The sequence below is a fragment of the Hyla sarda genome, chromosome 1, assembly GCF_029499605.1.
Source record: "Hyla sarda isolate aHylSar1 chromosome 1, aHylSar1.hap1, whole genome shotgun sequence".
NCBI lineage: Eukaryota > Metazoa > Chordata > Amphibia > Anura > Hylidae > Hyla > Hyla sarda.
In genome coordinates, this window is record NC_079189.1 from 418,500,013 (window position 1) to 418,524,255 (window position 24,243).

At 46.4% G+C, this 24,243-nt stretch overlaps 1 protein-coding gene across 6 annotated transcripts in view; it reads right to left on the minus strand.

Annotated features, from left to right (window-relative positions):
• LOC130281585 (sodium-dependent serotonin transporter-like) overlaps positions 1-24,243 on the minus strand; it is a 526,811-nt gene that overhangs the window by 369,762 nt on the left and 132,806 nt on the right. For 2 of the 6 annotated variants that reach the window (XM_056529008.1, XM_056528962.1), the window contains exon 2: positions 10,175-10,224. The exons of the other annotated variants lie outside the window; for them this stretch is intronic. In XM_056529008.1, coding sequence (XP_056384983.1) covers positions 10,175-10,209 — 35 coding nt within the window. In that variant the 5' untranslated portion in view covers positions 10,210-10,224. The remainder of the gene's footprint in view (positions 1-10,174; positions 10,225-24,243) is intronic. 6 annotated transcript variants of the gene reach the window in all.

The window sequence follows — 24,243 nt, forward strand, 5'->3', positions numbered from 1 at the left end:
TATCCAAAATCTTCTTCAAAAATTGTTGTGTTTTTTCTTGGGGATTGTGAAGTCCTGGTGTGTACTCATGCTTCAGCCAACTCCAGGCTGTGTCATTCAGGCAATATATGGTTTACTGATGCCGCTGTTGTGCCTGGGTCTGGGAATAAAAATGTTGTTATGGTTGGTAGCACAGCTATCCAAAATCTTCAGTTTAAATTTCTAAATTAATCTTTTAATCTTAGGGATTGTGAAGGCCTAGTGCCTACTCATGCTGCTGGCAACTCCTGGCTGTGCCATTCATCCACTATATGGTCTGCTCATGCTGCCAACACCTCCACGCTGTGTCATTCAGCCACTATATGGTGTCCTCATGCTGCATACACCTCCACGCTGTACAATTCAGCCACTATATGGTCTCCTCATGCTGTCAACACCTCCACCCTGTGTCATTCAGCCACTATGTGGTGTCCTCATGCTACCAACACCTCCACGCTGTGTCATTCAGCCACTATATGGTATCCTCATGCTGCCAATACCTCCACGCTGTGTCATTCATTAACTATATGGTATCCTCATACTGCCAACACCTCCACGCTGAGTCATTCAGCCACTACATGGTGTCCTCATGCTTCCAACACCTCCGGGCTGTGCCATTCAGCCACTATATGGTCTCCTCATACTGCCGACACCTCCACGCTGTATCATTCAGCCACTATATGGTGTCCTCATGCTTCAGCCTCATCCTAGCTGTGTCATTCAGCCACTATATGGTCTCCTCATGCTGCCAACATCTCCACGCTGTATCATTCAGCCACTATATGGTCTCCTCACACTGATGCAACCTCCAGGCTCTTTCATTGTGCCGCTCTGTGGCAGTGATTCTAAAAGCGATGCCGGTAATCTGCATGTTATTCTGAATAACAGCATTATTTCACTACCCCAGCACACTCCATATGTGTGTTAGAACACAGAAAAGTGTTCTATACCCCTATTAAGGCTGTCTGTAGGCTAGAAATAGCCTTTTTTTAATATAAATTTGCCACGAGAAAATTTGGATTGAAACAAACTTTTTCAGAAAATTCGGCGAATTGGACGAATCGAATTTTTGAAAAGTTTGCTCATCTCTACTATTGAGCATGGGGGCATCCTCAAACAGAAGATTAGGGAATATGATGGAGGAGAGGATGGGGAAGCGTAAGGTCTCTGGAATATAATGGCCACACAAAATATTGACACTTTTGGCTTAATTTAGACATTTCCACTTAAGGGTGCACTCACTTTTGTTGCAAAGATTTAGACATTAAAGGAGATATGCGGCAGAATTCTTTTAAGTCCCCCTGTACCCGGGCTGCAAAAAACATAAAAAACTAACTTGAACTCACTTTCCCACGTTCTCCCGTTGTGGAGATATCGGCATCCCATTCCTCCGGTGCTGCTGGCTTCTTAGGCTTGAAATGTGACAGTGCAGGCAGCATATCGCCAGCTGCAACGATGTCCCGCCTCAACCAATAATAGGCTGAGTGCACTGTCATGTAAGGAGCTTGCCTGAGCTTCATACATGACAGTGCTCTCAGCCTATGACTGGCTGAGGTGGGACATCGCTGCGGCCAGCGATATGTTGCCTGCACTGTGACGTTTCCAGCCTAACAAGCACGGAGCCATCCAGCGGCGGAGGAATGGGACGCCGATACCGGAGCAACAGGGGAACGTAGGAAGGTGAGTTTAAGTTTGTTTTTTTGCCGCATATCTCCTTTAATGGCTGTGTGTTGAGTAATTTTGACAAGACTGTTACTCCAAAGAAACAATGGTGGGAATCTAGCCACACCGACCAACACACATAGGTGTAGTGTTACAACAAAAATCTCTACCCCAAAATTAGACACTGCTTCCAGAGTAATATTAAAATTTTTATTAGATACATATAATAAATAAAAAAAAATCGAAAATACAGTGACCCCCCGACCTACGATGGCCCCGACATACGATAATTTCAACATGCGATGGCCTCTCAGAGGCCATCGCATGTTGAAGGCAACATCAACATACGATGCTTTTGTATGTCGGGGCCATCGCATAAACGGCTATCCGGCAGCGCAGACTGTTTCAGCTTCTGCCGGATAGCAGTTTACGGTGCCCCGTGTGCTTCGGTGATGGTCTCCTACCTGTCCTCGGGGTTCCGGAGCATCATCTTCACGATCCCCTCCATCGCCGGTGCTCTCCATCATCGTCATCACGTCGCGCGCACGCTGTCCCATCATCCAATAGGAGCGGTGTTCGTGCATAGTGACGTGATGACGGAGAGGGGAGGGCGAGGATCCCAGGGAAGCAGATACGTCCGGAGCATGGGGGACACCACGGGGACGCGGCGACAGCGATGGGGGGGGCGACATCCAGGGCAGAGGTGATGGGTCCGGAGCGGCTGGGACAGGTGAGTACAGCTTCCTATACTTTACATTGCACGGATCCCTCAACATACGATGGTTTCAACAAACGATGGTTCATTTGGAACGGATTACTATCGTATGTTGAGGGACCACTGTATATGAAAAGAATAGGGCACATACATACGATCACAGTTAGAAATACATGACAGGTAGATAATAGTAAAAATACATAGATTTCTTTACAGGGTTAAGGTAATCAATCACATAACAGCGAGCAATATCAACAATACATAGTGTAAACTGTTCATATAAGGTGCATAGTGCATATAGACAATGTAAACAAATCAACCCAGAGTCAATGGAAAGTAAGCAAGTCTTACCAGTCAATGTATCAACCCCAACATAGGTTTTGCTCAAACCTCGGAGCTTCCTCTGAATGAAAATAAGCTATGTTCTCAAGGCCAAAATGGGCTGTATCCTTAAGGGGTTAAGTATGTATGAGATTGTGTGAATGCATGTGTGTGAGGTAAACAGCACAGCTAGCTTGAACTCTGTAGGACAGCTCACACACTGCAGTGCTGAATCCAGGAAGAAAGCTGAGCCTGCTGCAAGACAGAGAAGGAAAAGGGGAGTTGGAAACACCCCTTTAGGGTACGGTCCCACATAGCACTAACGCAGCATAGTTCACGTGTCATGAGCTGCACAGTTAAAAACTACAGCTCTTGCCCCCAATACACCTCCATAGGTGGAAAAAAAAAACGTTATAGGGGTCAGAGCATGGCAATCAACAGCATTTTTTTTCAAGTTTTAAAAACATTTTTTAACCATAAAACTGTTATGTTATGCGCTACGGCTGGACACACTGGCCGTGAGCCCATAGTCCCGTTACCTGCTGCTGCCGGCGGGGCTGGGACTCGCATCGGGGCTGGGACAGCAGCTGAGACAGCAGCTGAGCTCGCTTCATATCTGGTGGGTCCCGGGTACTATCAGCAGCCAGGACCCACTGCTAATGCTGAATAACACTGATAGGGTCGATGTCTGGCATTACCTCTTTAGATGAAGCGATCAAAGATTACTGTGGCCTAAATGTGGCAAAATAGCTTGTGTGTCCCAGGGGTCAGGGGCCCGATCAGCTAAGAGGACATGCATAGCGTCCCTACTTGCCTCTGCTCTTTTGTTGCAAGAAGCCATGGCAGCCTGCAGCAATGGAGCGCGAATAATACTGATTAATGCTGTGCTATAGCGCAGAATTGTTCACCGTTAGCAATTGCAAGATCACATGTATTATGGACTAAAAAATTGTAAAAAAAAAAGTGAATAAGCCACTTCCCCAATACCAACCCAACTTTACCCCTTTTTAACCAGTCCAGTACAAAGGGCATGCAGGTACGCCCTCGAGCCCTGGTACTTAACCTGTTGGGGACGGAGGGCGTACCTATGCGCCGGCCGGGACCCATGGCTAATAGTGCGCTGCACTGATCGCGGTGCCGTGCGCTATTAACCCTTTAGACGCGGCATTCAAAGTTGAAGTGAAAGTAAAACATTGCAGGTTAGCTCAGAGGGCTGTTCGGGATCGCCGCGAGGAAATCGCGGCATCCCGAACAGCTTAAAGGACAGTAGGAGGGTCCCTACCTTCCTCCTCCCTGTCCGATAGCCGAATGACTCCTCAGTGCCTGAGATCCAGGCATGAGCAGTCAAGCGGCAGAATCATTGATCAATGGTTTCCTGTTTATATCATGAAAAAATTTATAAAAAGGGATCAAAAAGTCTGATCAATACATAAATGGTACCGCTTAATGTATAAAATCTTCCTGCTTGTAGTTATGATTTTTTCCAGAAGTATGACAAAATCAAACCTATATAAGTAGGGTATCATTTTAATCGTATGGACCTACAGAATAAAAATAAGGGCCCTCATTTACTAAGAGTGGAGTGTATGTTTCTTTGTGGGTTTTAATTCCCTACAATTTATTTTCCACGGTATTTACTAAGGTTTCCCTACATTTTCCACTTTCCCTACATTTTGCTTTTTTTTTTTACACATGCTCTGATCTGTCTGGTTTTCCTTAGCTTAAATCCACCACATTTTATGTGGAAACCTTAGTAAATATGTTGTTTTTTTTGTGAAAATGTCAGGAACATGCCCCTTTTCGGAGACCACGCCCCCTTTTCCCGGCAGACATGCCCCTTTTTGGGTTTTCTTAGCAAAATGGAGAGTTAGTCGGGGTTTTTTCAATTTTGGCGCAAAATCTGGTGCAGACAGACTTTTTGGCGCAATGTGACAGAATCTGGCGTACAACCCGACAAAACATGTCAGGTTTGCAATAGTAAATGAGGGCCAAGGTATCATTTTTACTAAAAAATTAACTGTGTAAAAACAGAAGCCCCAAAAAATTACAAAATGGAATTTTTTCTTCAATTTTGTCGCACAATTATTATTTTTTCCATTTTACCGTAGATTTTTAGGTAAAATGACTGATGTCATTACAAAGTAGAATTGGTGGCGCAAAAAATAAGCCATCATATGGATTTGTAGGTGCAAAATTGAAAGGGTTAGGATTTTTTAAAGGTAAGGAGGAAAAAACGAAAGTGCAAAACCCTCCGTCCCCAAGGTGTTAAGGACCAAGGGCGTACATGTACACCCTGGTCCCGTTAACAGGGTTTAAACCATTCTCACACCATTCTCAATCATTCTCGCAAAGTACAGGTTAAACCCGGTGGGTCCCGGTTGCTTCGGGCAGCCAGAACCCACGGCTAATGCCGGGCACCGCCAATCGGGCCGATGCCTGACATTAACCCTTTAGACTTAAAACTATCCTGGCAGCTCAGCGGAGCTGATCGAGACTAACGTGACAAATTTGCGATGTCCTGATTAGCTTACTGGACGACGAGAGGGTCCTTACTTGCCTCTTCGTCGTCCGTTTGGCGATCTGCTGCTCCAAGCCTGTGGCATAACATTGATCAGTATAAGCAATCAAAATATTGCATGTTATAGTCCCCTGTGGGGGGGGGGGGGGGGCTAAAAAAATTAATAAAGTGTAAAAAAAAAGTTAATAAAAGTGAATTAACCCCTTCCCTAGTAAAAGTATAAATCACTCCCCTTTTCCCATTTTTTTTAATAATAAAATAATGTAATAAATGTCCAAAATATTAAAATATAAGGTTAACTAAACCGCATGGTCGATGGTGTACACTTAAAAAAATACCAAAGCCCAAAATTGTGCCTTTTTGGTCACTTCATGTACCATAAAACTAATACAAAGTGATCAAAAATTCCCATCAAAACAAAAATGGTAACAATAAAAACTGCAGACCACGGAGCAAAAAAAATAGCTCTCATATAGCCCCATATATGGAAAAATTAAAAAGTTATAGGGGTCAGAATATGACAATTTTAAACACACTAATTTTGGTGCATGTAGTTGGGATTTTTTTTAAAGTAGTAAAATAAAATAAAACCCACATAAATTGGGTATCCTTTTAACCGTATGGACCTACAGAATAAAGATCAGGTGTCATTTTACTGAAAATTGCACTGTGTAGAAACAGAGGCCCCCAAAAGTCACAAAATTGTGTTTTTTCTTTCTATTTCACCCCACAAATATATATATATATATATATGTATATATATATATATATATATATATATATATATGTATATATATATATATATATATATATATATATATATATATATATAGATTGGTTTTGCAGTAGATTTTGTTATTAAATTATTAATGTCATTACAAAGTACAATTGGTGGTGCAAAAAACACGCCCTTATATGGGTATGTAGGTTCAAAATTGAAAGCGGTATGATTTTTAGGAGAGGAGAAAAAAAACAAAAGTGCAAAAACAAAAATTGGCCTGGTCCTTTAAGTCAAAATGGGCTTGGTCCTTAAGGGTTTAAAATAAAATAATGTACACAAAAATAAATGTAAACATATGTGGTATCACCATGTGCGTAAATGTCCGAACTATTAAAATATAATGTTAATTAAAGTGCAAGGTCAATGACATAAATATAAAAAAAATAGCAAAGTCCTGTGTATTTTTGGTCTCTTCATATACCATAAAGCATAAAAAAAATAAAAAAGTACCATCAAAACAAAAATGGTATAGATAAAAACTACAGATCACAGCGCAAAAAATAAGCTCTCATACATTCCTGTATATGGAATAAAAGTGTTAGGAGGAGTCAAAGAAGGGCACTTTTAAACATACTGAGGGAGATTTATCAAAACATGTCTAGAGGAAAAGTTGCCCAGTTGCCCATAGCAACCAATCAGCTCGCTTCTTTCATTTTTAAGAAGGTCTGTAGGTGAAAGACATTATAGACATTAGAAGGTAAGGACAAAAAAACTAAAGTGCAAAAAAAGAACAAAAAATAAATAAAAAAGCAAACAAACAAACCTGATGCCTTCAAGGGGTTAAAAATGATAATGTCAACAAATGAGTATGAATAAAATTGTCCTCGCCTGACCCCTTGTAACATCCACGCTCCGGCCAGACACGCTGGCCGTGAGTGCTCTGTCATGTCCCCACTGCCGGCGGGGCTGGGATTCGCATCGCGGGACGCGCCCGCAATGGGGCTCTCACGCGGGACGCGCGCCGGAGCTCTCATTCTTAAAGGGACAGTGCTGATTTAGTCAAATGTCTACACCTGCACCCTGGTCCTTAACTATCAGCTCCTCCCTTGGTTCCCTGCCGGATCTTTGGTTGTCTATTGCCATAGTGAAAGTTCTGTGTCTCTGTTACTGTGTACCTGTTCCTTGCTACCTTCCTACCCTGCACCTGTGTTCCTGCCCTTACCTACCATCTTGCCATGTCCTGCCAGTCTCCTTCTGTGCCATGCCACCTCCCAGCTACCTGTGTGGACAGGGGTAGCGACCTGGGTGCCGCCTGCCACAGCAAGACCATCTCGCTTTTGCGGCAGGCTCTGGTGAAAACCACCGGCACCTTAGACTCCACTCCCTGGCACGGCTTACGTCATCATCCACACAGGCCCAGAGGATCCACCCCCTGCCGTAACCACAACAGTAAGATTCGGCCATGGATCCCGCTGGGGTGCCTTTGCCAGATATCTCAGATCTTCCCACTGTCGTGGCTCAACAGTCGCTGCAGTTAGCCTGTCAGGTGCAACAACTGAATCAACGCACAGCCATGGTGCAACAGCTCCTTGCCGCTCAGCAGCAACAACAGCAGCAGCCACCTGTTCCTGAGCCTACTCCTGTGTCTGCAGCTTCCTCCGGGACCAAACCTCGTCTGTCCTTGCCTTCTAAGTATGACATAGATCCCAAGCTTTGTAGAGGCTTTGTGACACAGTGTTCTATCCATCTTGAACTCATGGCGGATCTGTTCCTGACGGAGCGTGTTAAAGTGGCGTTTGTGTTCACTTTACTGTCTGGAAAAGCTTTGGCCTGGGCTACTCCTCTCTTGGATCGTAGAGATCCGGTCTCCTTGAACCTGTTAGCCTTCCTTGCAGAATTCCGCAATGCATTTGAAGAACCCGCGTCAGCCTCCTCTGTCGAGATGACTCTTCTGAACCTCTGCCAAGGAAACTCCTCCATTGGCGACTACGCGGTTCAGTTCTACACTCTTGCCTCTGAACTTTTTTGGAACGACAAGGCCTTGTGTGCTACCATTAAAAAAAGACTTTCCTCTGGAATCAAGGATGCTCTCGCTGCACCAGATTCTCTAACTAACCTGAGTGAACTTATCCATTTAGCCACTCGAATAGATGTGCGATTTGCCAAGAGGCAGGAAGAACTTCCTTTGGAAAAAGAACCTGCCCGAACACAGCGACTACCTCTTCTGGCACCCGTGTTCCAACATCCACCTCTACTGTCTACTTTGCCTCCTGCCGAAGAGGCTATGGAAGTGGACCGTTTTCGCTTAACGCAGCAGGAAAGATCCCGTCGACACAATGAGAATTTGTGCCCATATTGTGCCAGTCCGGAGCATTTTCTCAAGGACTGTTCTGTATGTCCTCCGCATCTGGGAGAATGCTCTCATCTGGACAAGTTGGAGTGGCTTCCTTAGATAATAGTTAATATTACCGCTCTTCACTTGACCACCACAGTTCAAGTGTTTACCTCTGCCAACATTTCTTTAATCGCTTGTGCTCTTTTGGACTCCGGTTCCGGTGGTAACTTCATTGGTGCCTCCCTGGTCCATAAACACCATCTTCCAGTGTCTCGTCTTGCCAAGCCCTTCTACATCTCAAAAATTTAGTTCTATGTGCTACCACATTGTACTTCGGAGCTTCTTCTTGATCTTCCTTGGCTTCAACGTCATTCTCCACAACTTGACTGAAAATCTGGTGAAATCTCTTGTTGGGGATAATATTGTTAAGACTGTCTTGTTCCCCCTGTGATATCTTCTGTGCCTGTAAAACTCAGACATAAAGTCTTGAATTGGGGACATTCTTCCTTGCCAGTTGGTCAGCTTAGAAGACGGAAGACTCTACGACAGAAGCCTGCAAGTCCCTTACAGCTTTTGCCCATTCCAGAAACCCCTTGGTCTCATGTAGTGGGGAACTTTTTGAGTCCCAAAGAAGAGGGGGAGACCAAAGGAAGGGGGGTGTACTGTAACACCCCTGCTCCGGCCAGACACACTGGCCGTGAGTGCTCTATAATGTCCCCGCTGCCAGCGGGGTTGGGATTCGCATCACGGCACGCGCTCGCATGCGAATCCCAACGTGTCACTCACCTCCCTGTCCTTGCAGCCCGGTGGGTGTGCCCCGGCCTCCCAGGGCTCGCACGCGCCGGAGCTCTCACTCTTAAAGGGCCAGTGCTCATTTAGTCAAGTGTCTACACCTGCACCTTATCAGCTCCTCCCTTGGTTCCCTGCCGGATCTTTGGTTGTCTATTGCCATAGTGAAAGTTCTGTGCCTCTGTTACTGTGTACCTGTTCCTTGCTACCTTCCTACCCTGCACCTGTGTTCCTGCCATCTTGCCACATCCTGCCAGTCTCCTTCTGTGCCACGCCACCTCCCAGCTACCTGTGTGGACGAGTCGTGCCAGGGGTAGTGACCTGGGTGCCACCTGCCGCAGCAAGACCATCCCGCTTTGCGGCGGGCTCTGGTGAAAACCAGCGGCACCTTAGACTCCGCTCCCTGGCACGGCTCACGTCATCATCCACACAGGCCCATACACCCCTATTACTCTTTTTATATATAAGGGGCTGTATGAGGTTTTAATTTTTATTGGCACCATTTTTTGTTTTGATGGGGCTTTTTGAACATGTTTATTTACTTTTTTTTTTTCACTTTTATGCCATTCATTGAGCATAGTCATAGCATTAAAGGAGTACTCCGGTGAAAAACATTTTTTTTTTTTCCAAATTAACTGGTGCCAGAGAAGTAAACAGATTTGAAATTTACTTCTATTAAAAAAAATCTTTATACTTCCGGTACTTATCAGCTGCTGGATGCTCCAGAAGAAGTTGAGTAGTTCTTTTCAGTCTGACCACAGTGCTCTTTGCTGACACCTCGGTCCATGTCAGGAACTGTCCAGAGTAGGAAAGGTCTGCTATGGGGATTTGCTCCTACTCTGGACAGTTCCTGACACAGACAGAGGTCAGACAGAAAATAACAAATCAACTTCCTTTGTAGTATACAGTAGCTGATAAGTACTGTACAGATTAAGATTTTTTTTTAATATACATAATTTTCAAATCTTTCTGTAGCCAGTTGATTTGAAAAAAATGTATTTTTCCACCGGAGTACCCCTATAAACAGTGTTATTAGTACAGGCTGTGCTCCACTTGTACAGGCTGCTGAGGTTGGGTTAAGAGGTTGATAAAGACCTGCTGGAAGCATCTGGGCAGAGCCAGGAGCACATCTTTCATGGAAGATTCTGTAAGAGATTTGTCAGAGGCTGAAATGGTTAACAGGGCATCTGGCATATGCAGTCATATGCAATTTAAATCCTCTCTGACTTTTTTTTATCACTTTAACATACAAAGACTGATGGGAAATTGACATGTTTCATTGTTGTGGAATCAATAAAAAGAATCAATTTTGAATACATTATTTATGTTTAAATTAAATTGTGGTTTATCTTTACAAGTTGTCTTACAAAACCTACAGTGCCTTGCATAAGTATTCACTTATCTTGGACTTTTCTACATTTTCTCATGGTATACCCCAGGATTAAAATGTGTTTAATTGCAATTGTATATAATGGACCAACACAAAATAGTCATTTAGAAGTAGGGAGAAATATAACATGAATTTCAAAATTATTTACAAATACAAATCTAGAGTGGATATGAATTAATTAACTTTAATGTAAATAATAAGAAAAGAATATGGCACAACCTCAAACCTGGCAAGACAAGGCTGCTACCCATATTGACATGCTGGGCAAGGAGACAATTAATCAGAAAAGCAACCAACAGCTTAAGTGACCAAAGTCAAGTATTACAGAAATTTGGCCTTTATGGAAGAGTGGCAAGATGAAATGCATGGTTGAAAGTGATTCACAAAAAATCACACTTGAAGTTTGCTACTAGTCATGTGGAAGACACAGAAAACACGTGGAAGAAGGTGCTCTGGTAAGTTAAGGCCAAAATGTAACGTTTTGGCCTTAGTGTAAAATGCTTTGTGGCAACATCTCCATAAGCACACCACCCCCACAGTGAAACATAGCATGATGCTGTAAGGATGTGTCTCTTCAGCAGGTACAGGGAAACTGATAAGAATTGATGAGAACTGATGATAAAAATAAATACAGGACAATCCTTGAAGAAAACCTGATGTAAATTATTTTAGACTGGGATTGAGGTTCATCTTCAAGAAGGACAATGGGGGAGATTTATGAAAACCTGTCCAGAGGAATTGTTGCTGAGTAGCTTAGCAAATTTACCTCTTGACAGGTTTCGAAAAATATCCCCCAAAGCATGTTAATGTCCTAAAATGGCCCAGTTAACACCCAGAACAGAGTTACTCTGCTCCCCAGCATCCAGACTTTCATTGAGGGGGCGGGGCGTGATGACAAGGGGTGGGGTGTGACATCATGAGGGGGCGGGCGTGAACATGGAAGCCCGCACCCAGCGTTCGGAACATTGAGTTCTGGATACTGGGGAGTGGAGTGACCCTTTAATACAATTGAGAATTTATGGCAAGACCTGAAAATTGCTGTTCAAGAAGAATGGACAAACACTTCCATCACTTAATGTGCAAAGCTGGCAGAGACATATCCAAAAAAGACTTGCAGCTATAATTGCAGCAAAAGGTTTCAATTAGTGGTGCACTGAATTAGTGGTGTTAGTAGTCAATAAGTGGTGCACTGAAATGAAAATTTTTGGCCAAAACAAACCGAAACCAACCCAAAACTACAACTCCCAGAAACTTGTGCTATAGAGCAGTAATCTGATGCAGCAGTACAACTCCCTTCAGGCAATGGCAACTAAAAGCAATGCATAAGGGGCCTGGGGCAGTAACAAAACAAAGTGCATGCATGTACTGCTATAGTACAGCCTTTGGCTGTCAGGACATGCTGGGAGTTCTGGTTCTGCACCAGCTTCAGAGCCACAGACTGCAGATCACTGCTCTCTAGTCTCTAGCAGTACATAGACAAAGTTTGTTCTTGTGTTACTGCTAGTAACACATGAATAAACTTTGTACATGTTCTATAGAGCAGTGGTCTGCAACCTATAATACAGCCCCTTTGTACAAAACTTACAATATTATCCTTTCTTTTTAATTTTTCAGCCCTCCAGCTAAGCCCCACCTACCATATGTCATCATCATCATGGCAGGTCCTTCAGCCACAATCTCATCACAAGTCAGCCCCACCTACTCTATTTCATTAACGCAGGATAACATACATATGGTGCCTCTTGCTTCAGCCTCTGCCCAGGGTGAGTAGGTACATCCATCTAGGCACGCCGATGGACCCATGGCACAATACTGATGTGGTATGGCAGTGGGGTGTGAGGTGCAGGGCAGATGTTGTTACCCTAGGGCAGATGGCATCAACCCCTTGCGTTTGTGACACCAGTGTGTGGTCCAGCCTCAACCACCCAAAGGTATACCACTGGATCCCGGACAAGGCATGGGGGCAACGAAGACACCGATGCCAAGCCACGGACAATGGTAGCCTTACTGAGGGCAGACAGCTGTTACAGTCTATGCATTACAGCCAGGGCCCAAGGAGGTGACCAGTGACACAGAGACCTTGCTGGTTTGCTGGGACTTGTAGTAGACAGGAAAATTTAGTGCAGGCCACGCTGAGTGGACAGAAAACTTGACTTGACTGACAGGACAGATACTTCAGCTTACTTGCACTTGACTTGAGGCTGCAGGACTTGACTTATGGCTGCAGAACTTGACTTGAGGCCTCCACTGCTCTGGACATACACTATAGGCACGACTGACATCAGCAAAGACTTGGAGCAAAAGAGCAAGTGGCTAGCTCCTCCCAGGACTTATATGGGGGAGTCTAGCAGGGAGCCCGTAGGTCACCTTTGGGGTCAGCTGGTCACTAGTACCTCCTGGGTAACAATCACATGGTACATTTATTAAAGGTACAATACACAATATAATACATAACCTATTTACATGAGGGGAACAACTGCAGGGGGCCCTGGGGACACTCAGGGACACTGCCTGACAAGGCAGGGAAGGTATGGGGAAACATCATCCCGTACTGGAACACCACACTGATAACCTAATTTTTGGACGATAATATTTGGTTATCGAAATTTTGGTGTATCCTTTAGGCTAGGATTCCACTGAGGGTTTTTCCCACCAGCAAAAGCCAGGAAAAACTGTCAGAAAAAAACTGTCAACTGCCACTGCATTTTCCTTTGTTTTGGCAGTTTTTTTTGGCTTTTTTTTTGGCGTCTTTCCTGGTGTGTGGAAACAGCCAAATTTGTACCCTGTGGCTTCAGGGTACCACTCTGTGGGTCGTATGCTAAGCGCCAAGTCCACAGTGTATAAGGAGATGAGGAGTGATGTACAGCATCACTACTCACCTCCCCAGGCTGTATAGTATACAGGGGTGAATAGTGTACCCGTGTATACTATACAGGAGCTAGGAATCCTGTCACCAGACTGACAGGACTCCCTGCTCCTATAGCACCTTTGGGCAGTATGCAGATTATACATCTGTAGATAGCTGTATAAAGTGGATACAGAAACGAGGTCCACTTACCTCCCTCGCTCCCTGTCCCCGCCGGGTCCGTGTAGCTCCGCCACCTAGTTATGATGTCATTAGGGGGTGGAGCTAAAGGCGGGATGAGAGAGTGGTAAATCTGAGGCTCTGTTCACATTTTATGTTTTGCATGATGTGAACAGACCATTCTGACTTCAACTGTTGCTAAACTACAACTGCCAGCATGCCCAGACATCCAAAGCTGTCTGGGCACGCTCGGAGTTGTAGTTTTGCAACAATTGGAGGCTCTCTGTTTGGCAAGACATTGTATTAGGGGAGAGCACCAAAAATGTCCTAACCCATTTTTTGTGTTTCTTTTTTCTTCTCGTTTCAGATCCGTGTATGCAGAGTCGGAGGGCTACTGCGGATGAACTGCATTTTCTTCCTTTTAATAAAATGGCTAACGATGGTTGTGGGTTTTTTTTTTTTTAAATAAAATAATTTTTTCAATGTGTCATGTTTTTTTTTAAATTGAATTTTCAGGCTTAGTAGTGGAAGCCATCTTTACAGAATCCATTACTAAGCCGGGGCTTAGCTTTAGCCCCCCAAAAAGCTAGCGTTAACCCCCAATTATTACCTCGGTACCCACAGCCACAGGGGTGATGGGAAGAGCCAGTACCAACAGGCCCGGGGCATCAAAAATGGTGCTCATGGGCCTAGGGGGTAACAGGCTGACATTATTTAGGCTGGGGAGGGCCAGTAACAATGGTCCTTGCCCACCCTGGTAACGTCAGGCTGCTGCTGCTTGGTTGGTATCTGGCTGAGAATAAAAATACGGGGAACCCTATGCATTTTTTTTTACATTTATTTATTTATGGAAAAAAAATGCATAGGGTTCCCCGTATTTTTATTCTCAGTCAGATACCAACCAAGCAGCAACAGCCTGACGTTGCCAGGGTGGGCAAGGAACATTGCTACTGGCCCTCCCCAGCCTAAATAATGCCAGCCTGTTACCGCCCAGGCACACCATTTTTTATGCTCCGGGCCTGTTAGTACCGACTCTTCCCAGCATTCCTATGGCGGTGGGTACTGGGGTAATAATTGGGGGTTAGGGCTAGCTATTTTTGTGGCTAATGCTAAGCCCTGGCTTCCACTACTAAGCCTGAAAATTCCATTAAAAAAAAAACACGACACATTGGAAAAATTATTTTATTTAAAAAAACACTCCCCCACAGCCCTTGTTACCTATTTTATTAAAAGGAAAAAAATCCAGTCAATCCACAGTAGTCCTCTGAATCCGTTGTAATCCTCTGCATACACGGATCTGGAAAAAAAACCACAAAAAATTGGTTAGGAAATTTTTTGACACTCTCTGCTGGGGAGAGCGCACATATTGCAATGTCTTCCCAAACAGGTAGTCTCCAATTGTTGCAAAACTACAACTCCCAGCATTTCTAGACAGCCATTGGCTGTCTGGGCATGCTGGGAGTTGTAGTTTAGCAACAGCTGGAGTCTCCCTTTCTGGGGGGACACTGGCAGAAGGGCTGTTCCCATTATGCAAAATGTACAATGTGAACAGAGCCTCACACCCTTACCAGCCTGGCTCCTGTCTGTAGCTCCCTCCCTCAATGACATTATCCCTAGGGGTGGAGCTACATGGACCCGGCGGGGACTGGAGTGAGGTAGGGGGACTTCTTCGTCTTCTGTATACACTATATACAGCTATCTATAGATAGCTTTATTTTGTGTATACCGCCCAAAGGGTTAACCTACATTGTCCAGCAGTGTAAGTTAACTCTTTCCTTGCCGGACTGGTGCAAATTCACATTAGGACGATCGCAACAGGTGTCAGAAGTGACACTTGATGAGATCTGTCCCTTACTGCAGGTACAACTGCTCCCAACATGGAGCACACTTTGCTCCATGATGGGAGCTGTAGTATCTGTACTAACAGACAGATGGCCTGGGTGTCACTTCTGACACCCGTTGCGATTTGTCTATTAATGCAGGTACTACAGCTCCCAGCATGGAGCAGAGTATGCTCCATGTTGGAAGAAGTAGTACCTGCTGTTAAGGTCAGATCACAGCGGGTGTCACTCCTGACACCTGCTGCGATCCTCTGGTACAAGCTATAGAAGTGGGCGGCAGCCGCACTTGTCTGGTCCCCTGCCCGACACTATGATGTGAGGTTATCTTCATATCACAGATTCGTATATGCTGCTGAGAGTTTTGATTGGCCAACACCATCTGGCCAATCACAGCTCTCAGCGAGAAATATGAATCTGCGGAGTATAGTGCCAGGCAGTGGAGCGGAGAAGTGCGGCCAGCCATGGATTCTATAGCTTATACTAGAGGATCGCAGCGGGTGTCAGAAGTGACACCCACTTCAATCTGTCTATTAGTTCAGGTACTACTACTCCCATCAAGGAACAGCCTGTTTCATGCTGGGAGTAGTATTACTACCTAAAAAGTCTAAAAAAAAAGTTAAAAAAGTTTTTTTTTTAAACGCACACATTTTATTAAACACATAATTAAAATACATTACTAATAAAACGTTTTACATAATTAATTATAAAAAATATATTATTTTTATAATTAAATGACCCCTTTCTAAATTTTTTATATTGTTGGCTAGATTTTTAGTTCTCTGCCCGCCCACATAAATTGATCCCTGTTTAAAAATGTATAAATATTTTGTTCTAAAAAATATAAATTTAGTTAAATACAAATTTTTCCATCACTACTGTATCTTTAAAAAAAAAAATTCATGGTACCCCAAGAAATATAACAAAAATAGGTATCTCCATCACGCAAAAGTTAAAACCGACATGGCGTTTTGGTGTTTTTTCACTCGCATAGACTTCTATAGTAGGAAAACGCCAAGATTTTCTTAAAAAAACACCATACTCTGAATTTGAGGACGTTTTTGAAAACCAGCCTCTGAGCCCAAAAGAGCTGAAAAATGCCCAAAGGATTAAAAAAAATGCCAAAATGAAAAATGCCAAGTGGATCTGGCATTTTGCAGTTCACTGTTGACTTGCAGCTAACATCTGTCCACAATGTTTTTCACAGAAAAAACGCAGTGTGGCAAAATGGGCGTTTTTATCAGCATTTTTGTATGAAAAACCTCAGTGGAATTCTAGCCTTATATTAACTTTTTTGTTCTCATCATTGTTTGTGTCACAATAAAAAGTATTTTGCACTTTCAAAGTACTATGCATGTTGCGTGATCAAATAGTAAAAGTCTATTAAAAGGGGTATGTCACGATTCGGCTTACGGGTTGTGGATCCGCTGTGTCAGCGAGGGATAGGCGTGGACCGTGCTAGTGGACCGGTTCTAAGAGGCTACTGGTTTTCACCAGAGCCCGCCGCAAAGCGGGATGGTCTTGCTGCGGCAGTAGCAACCAGGTCGTATCCACTAGCAACGGCTCAACCTCGCTGACTGCTGAGAAGGCGTGGGACAGAAGGACTAGGCAGAGGCAAGGTCAGACGTAGCAGAAGGTCGGGGGCAGGCAGCAAGGTTCGTAGTCAGGATGGATAGCAGAAGTTCAGGTACACAGGCTTTGGACACACTAAACGCTTTCACTGGCACAAGGCAACAAGATCCGGCAAGGGAGTGCAAGGGAGGAGATCAGATATAGCCAGGGAGCAGGTGGGAGCCAATTAAGCTAATTGGGCCAGGCACCAATCATTGGTGCGCTGGCCCTTTAAGTCGCAGAGAGCTGGCGCGCGTGCGCCCTAGAGAGCGGAGCCGCGCGCGCCAGCACATGACAGCAGGGGACCGGGACGGGTAAGTGACCTGGGATGCGATTCGCGAGCGGGCGCGTCCCGCTGTGCGAATCGCATCCCCAACGGCCATGACAGTGCAGCGCTCCCGGTCAGCGGGACTGACCGGGGCGCTGCGGGGAGAGAGACGCCGTGAGCGCTCCGGGGAGGAGCGGGGACCCGGAGCGCTAGGCGTAACAGTACCCCCCCCCCTTAGGTCTCCCCTTTTCTTTGACCGGTAACTGCCTCCCCTGGGATGAGGACACCGGGAAAGAATGGAGGGTTTCCTCAACGGCAGGCAGTACAGCAGGAGTGGGAATGGGGAGGGAGGGCAGAGGGCGAAGCCTGGCACGGGGCAGTGTGACACCAGGACGGGGGCCATGAGTAGGCACTGAGGTTTGCCTGACGGGACTGGGAGGGGGGGAGAGGCACTTCCTATGGCAGGCAGAGTCCCAGTTCTTGATCTCCCCGGTGGTCCAATCAAGGGTGGGGGAATGAAGCCGGAGCCATGGCAGACCGAGGAGGACCTCAGAGGTACAGTTGGGTAGGACGAAGAGCTCAATCACTTCGCGATGGGGTCCGATACACATCAGGAGGGGTTCTGTGCGGTAACGCACAGTGCAATCCAGTCTGACTCCATTGACCGCGGAAATGTAGAGCGGCTTGACGAGACGGGTCACCGGGATGCGGAATTTATTCACAAAAGATTCCAAAATAAAATTCCCGGAGGCACCAGAGTCCAAGCAGGCCACGGCTGAGAGGGAGGAGTTGGCTGAAGGAGAAGTCCGCACGGGCACCGTGAGACGTGAAGAAGCAGACTTAGAACCAAGAGACGCCACACCCACGTGAGCTGGGTGCGTGCGTGCGTTTCCCAGACGTGGAGGACGGATAGGGCAATCCACCAAGAAATGCTCGGTACTGGCACAGTAAAGACAGAGATTTTCTTCCCTACGGCGATTCCTCTCTTCCTGGGTCAGGCGAGACCGATCCACTTGCATGGCCTCCTCGGCGGGAGGCCCAGGCGTAGATTGCAACGGATGCTGTGGGAGAGGTGCCCAGAGATCTAAGTCTTTTTCCTGGCGGAGCTCTTGGTGTCGCTCAGAAAAACGCATGTCAATGCGGGTAGCCAAATGGATGAGTTCTTGCAGGTTGGCAGGAACCTCTCGTGCGGCCAGCACATCCTTGATGCGACTGGATAGGCCTTTTTTAAAGGTCGCGCAGAGAGCCTCGTTATTCCATGATAACTCGGAAGCAAGAGTACGAAATTGGATGGCGTACTCGCCCACTGAAGAATTACCCTGGACCAGGTTCAACAGGGCAGTCTCGGCAGAAGAAGCTCGGGCTGGCTCCTCGAAGACACTCCGGACTTCAGCGAAGAAGGACTGGACTTTGGCTGTGGCAGGATCATTGCGGTCCCAGAGCGGTGTGGCCCAAGACAAGGCCTTTCCTGAAAGAAGGCTCACTACGAACGCCACCTTAGACCGTTCTGTAGGAAACAAGTCCGACAACATCTCAATATGCAGGGAACACTGAGACAAAAATCCACGGCAGAGTTTAGAGTCCCCATCAAATTTGTCCGGCAGGGACAAGCGGAGGCTAGGGGCGGCCACTCGCTGCGGAGGAGGTGCAGGAGCTGGCGGAGGAGATGGTTGCTGCTGTAGCAGAGGCAGAAGTTGCTGTAACGTGGCGGTCAACTGCGACAGCTGCTGTCCTTGTTGGGCAATCTGCTGCGATTGCTGAGCGACCACCGTGGTAAGGTCAGCGAGACTTGGCAGCGGCACCTCAGCGGGATCCATGGCCGGATCTACTGTCACGATTCGGCTTACGGGTTGTGGATCCGCTGTGTCAGCGAGGGATAGGCGTGGACCGTGCTAGTGGACCGGTTCTAAGAGGCTACTGGTTTTCACCAGAGCCCGCCGCAAAGCGGGATGGTCTTGCTGCGGCAGTAGCAACCAGGTCGTATCCACTAGCAACGGCTCAACCTCGCTGACTGCTGAGAAGGCGTGGGACAGAAGGACTAGGCAGAGGCAAGGTCAGACGTAGCAGAAGGTCGGGGGCAGGCGGCAAGGTTCGTAGTCAGGATGGATAGCAGAAGTTCAGGTACACAGGCTTTGGACACACTAAACGCTTTCACTGGCACAAGGCAACAAGATCCGGCAAGGGAGTGCAAGGGAGGAGATCAGATATAGCCAGGGAGCAGGTGGGAGCCAATTAAGCTAATTGGGCCAGGCACCAATCATTGGTGCGCTGGCCCTTTAAGTCGCAGAGAGCTGGCGCGCGCGCACCCTAGAGAGCGGAGCCGCGCGCGCCAGCACATGACAGCAGGGGACCGGGACGGGTAAGTGACCTGGGATGCGATTCGCGAGCGGGCGCGTCCCGCTGTGCGAATCGCATCCCCAACGGCCATGACAGTGCAGCGCTCCCGGTCAGCGGGACTGACCGGGGCGCTGCGGGGAGAGAGACGCCGTGAGCGCTCCGGGGAGGAGCGGGGACCCGGAGCGCTAGGCGTAACAGGGTATTCCAGGAAAAAAATATATTTTTTATATATATCAACTGGTTCAAAACAGATTTGTAAATTACTTCTATTAAAAAATCTTAATCCTTCCAAAAATTATCAGCTGCTGAAGTTGAGTTGTTCTTTTTTGACTGGCAACAGTGCTCTCTGCTGACACCTCTGTCTGCCTCGGGAACTGCACAGAGTAGGAGAGGTTTGCTATGGGGATTTGCTTCTACTCTGGACAGTTCCCGAGACAGGTGTCATCAGAGAGCATTTAGATAGAAAATAACAACTCAACTTTAGCAGCTCATAAGTACTGAAAGGCTTAAGGATTAAGATTTTTTTATAGAAGTAATTTATCTATTTAACTTTCTGGAGCCAGTTGATATATAAAAAAAAAATGTTTTTTTTTTTTTAATGAACTAGTGGCAGAAAGTTAAACATATTTGTAAATTACTTCTATTAAAAAATCTTAATTCTTCCTGTACTTATTAGCTGCTGAATGCTACAGAGGAAATTCCTTTCTTTTTGGAACACTGATGACATCACGAGCACAGTGCTCTCTGCTGACATCTCTGTCCATTTTAGCAACCATGCATAGCAGATGTATGCTAAGGGCAGCATGGTGGCTCAGTGGTTAGCAGTGCTTGGGACTTGGGTTCAAGTCCCACTAAGGACAACAATAAATAAAGCGATATTATAATAACGTCAGCAGAAAGAACTGTGCTCATGATGTCATCAGAGAGCATTCCAAAAAGAAAATAATTTCCTCTATAGTATTCAGCAGCTAATAAGTACAGGTAGGATTAAGATTTTTTAATTTACAAATATGTTTAACTTTCTGCCACCAGTTGATTTAAAAGAAAAAAGGTTTTCACCGGAGTACCCCTTTAAGTCTTTTTGAATACCAGTTTGTAACAGTAGCAAAATGAACAAAAAAGTCCAAGGGGGTGAATACCTATGCAAAGCACTGTACTTGTAAATACAGTTTTAAGTTTTACTTAAATAGCTGTCTAGAAACAGACATGTCATTAAGAGTGTAAAATCGATGCCCATATAGCCTTGATAATTTAGATAATTAAAAAAAAGTGTTACACACAGTTTGATCTGTATTATTTTAAAATTTGTCAATTTAGTGCTGCAGGACATAAAAACTGCTGAAATAAACGGAAATGTACAAGCAGGATATTTCACACTGCTGAAAATGCTTTTCTAGTGAGAATTTAATTGATATGCATTGCAGGTTGGGGAATTATCATCAAACAACATGCCACAATGCCCTGTCCTAAAAATAAAATAGTCAAATCACAAACTTAAAACAAACTAGCAAGCACAGCATTAATTACTAAAAGTCTTATGCTAAAACTCTGTAACATCAAATCCAATTTATAAGAAATTAATAATCATATCTTCTAAAAGGTGAAAGAAAACGGCATGCACATGAAGATGTAAATTACAGAAAATCAAAAGGAAAGTTTACTTTTAAATGTGCATACAAACATTTTTGTAAGGAATATGATTAAAATAGAATGACACAGTAATGATACATTGAAACATTTACTGTTGTTACGCCGAGCGCTCCGGGTCCCCGCTCCTCCCCGGAGCGCTCGCAACATCTTCGCTACGGCAGCGCCCCGGTCAGATCCACTGACCGGGTGCGCTGCGATACCGCCTCCAGCCGGGAAGCGATTCGCGATGCGGGTGGCGCCCGCTCGCGATGCGCACCCCGGCTTCCGTACCTGACTCGCTCTCCCTCGTTCCTGTCCCGGCGCGCGCGGCCCCGCTCCCTAGGGCGCGCGCGCGCCGGGTCTCTGCGATTTAAAGGGCCACTGCGCCACTGATTGGCGCAGTGGTTCCAATTAGTGTTTTCACCTGTGCACTCCCTATGTATACCTCACTTCCCCTGCACTCCCTCGCCGAATCTTGTTGCCCTTGTGCCTAGTGAAAGCGTTCCCTTGTGTGTTTCTAGCCTGTGTTCCAGACCTCCTGCCGTTGCCCCTGACTACGATCCTTGCTGCCTGCCCCGACCTTCTGCTACGTCCGACCTTGCTTCTGTCTACTCCCTTGTACCGCGCCTATCTTCAGCAGTCAGAGAGGTTGAGCCGTTGCTAGTGGATACGACCTGGTCACTACCGCCGCAGCAAGACCATCCCGCTTTGCGGCGGGCTCTGGTGAACACCAGTAGTGACTTAGAACCGGTCCACTAGCACGGTCCACGCCAATCCCTCTCTGGCACAGAGGATCCACCTCCTGCCAGCCGGCATCGTGACAGTAGATCCGGCCATGGATCCCGCTGAAGTACCTCTGCCAGTTGTCGCTGACCTCACCACGGTGGTCGCCCAGCAGTCACAACAGATAGCGCAACAAGGCCACCAGCTGTCTCAACTGACCGTGATGCTACAGCAGCTACTACCACAGCTTCAGCAATCATCTCCTCCGCCAGCTCCTGCACCTCCTCCGCAGCGAGTGGCCGCTTCAGGCCTACGACTATCCTTGCCGGATAAATTTGATGGGGACTCTAAGTTTTGCCGTGGCTTCCTTTCACAATGTTCCCTGCACTTGGAGAGGATGTCGGACGAGTTTCCTACTGAAAGGTCTAAGGTGGCTTTCGTAGTCAGCCTTCTGTCTGGAAAAGCTCTGTCATGGGCCACACCGCTCTGGGACCGCAATGACCCCGTCACTGCCTCTGTACACTCCTTCTTCTCGGAAATTCGTAGTGTCTTTGAGGAACCTGCCCGAGCCTCTTCTGCTGAGACTGCCCTGCTGAACCTGGTCCAGGGTAATTCTTCCGTTGGCGAGTACGCCATACAATTCCGTACTCTTGCTTCTGAACTATCCTGGAATAATGAGGCCCTCTGCGCGACCTTTAAAAAAGGCCTATCCAGCAACATTAAAGATGTTCTGGCCGCACGAGAAATTCCTGCTAATCTACATGAACTCATTCATCTTGCCACTCGCATTGACATGCGTTTTTCCGAAAGGCGTCAGGAGCTCCGCCAGGATATGGACTTTGTTCGCACGAGGCGTTTTTTCTCCCCGGCTCCTCTCTCCTCTGGTCCTCTGCAATCCGTTCCTGTGCCTCCCACCGTGGAGGCTATGCAAGTTGACCGGTCTCGCCTGACACCTCAAGAGAGGACACGACGCCGCATGGAGAATCTCTGCCTGTACTGTGCCGGTACCGAACACTTCCTGAAGGATTGTCCTATCCGTCCTCCCCGCCTGGAAAGACGCACGCAGACTCCGCACAAAAGTGAGACAGTCCTTGATGTCAACTCTGCTTCTCCACGTCTTACTATGCCTGTGCGGATATCTGCATCTACCTTCTCCTTCTCTACTATGGCCTTCTTGGATTCCGGATCTGCAGGAAACTTTATTTTGGCCTCTCTCATCAACAGGTTCAACATCCCGGTAACCAGTCTCGCCAGACCCCTCTACATCAATTGTGTTAACAATGAAAGATTGGACTGTACCATACGTTACCGCATGGAGCCCCTTCTAATGTGCATCGGACCTCATCAAGAAAAAATTGAGTTCTTGGTCCTCCCCAATTGCACTTCCGAAATTCTCCTCGGACTACCGTGGCTCCAACGCCATTCCCCAACCCTGGATTGGTCCACAGGGGAGATCAAGAGCTGGGGTACCTCTTGTTTCAAGGACTGCCTTAAACCGGTTCCCAGTACTCCCTGCCGTGACCCTGTGGTTCCCCTGTAACCGGTCTCCCTAAGGCCTATATGGACTTTGTTGACGTGTTTTGCAAAAAACAAGCTGAGACTCTACCTCCTCACAGGCCTTATGACTGTCCTATTGACCTCCTCCCGGGCACTACTCCACCCCGGGGCAGAATTTATCCTCTGTCCGCCCCAGAGACTCTTGCTATGTCTGAGTACATCCAGGAAAATTTAAAAAAGGGGTTTATCCGCAAATCCTCCTCTCCTGCCGGAGCTGGATTTTTCTTTTTGTCCAAAAAAGATGGCTCCCTACGTCCTTGCATTGACTACCGCGGTCTTAATAAAATCACGGTAAAGAACCGCTACCCTCTACCTCTTATCTCTGAACTCTTTGATCGCCTCCAAGGTGCCCACATCTTTACCAAACTGGACTTAAGAGGTGCTTATAATCTCATCCGCATCAGGGAGGGGGATGAATGGAAGACGGCATTTAACACTAGAGATGGACACTTTGAGTATCTGGTCATGCCCTTTGGCCTGTGCAACGCCCCTGCCGTCTTCCAAGACTTTGTTAATGAAATTTTTCATGATCTCTTATATTCCTGTGTTGTTGTGTATCTGGACGATATTCTGATTTTTTCTGCCAACCTAGAAGAACACCGCCAGCATGTCCGCATGGTTCTTCAGAGACTTCGTGACAATCAACTTTATGCCAAAATGGAGAAATGTCTGTTTGAATGTCAATCTCTTCCTTTCCTAGGATACTTGGTCTCTGGCCAGGGACTACAAATGGATCCAGACAAACTCTCTGCCGTCTTAGATTGGCCACGCCCCTCCGGACTCCGT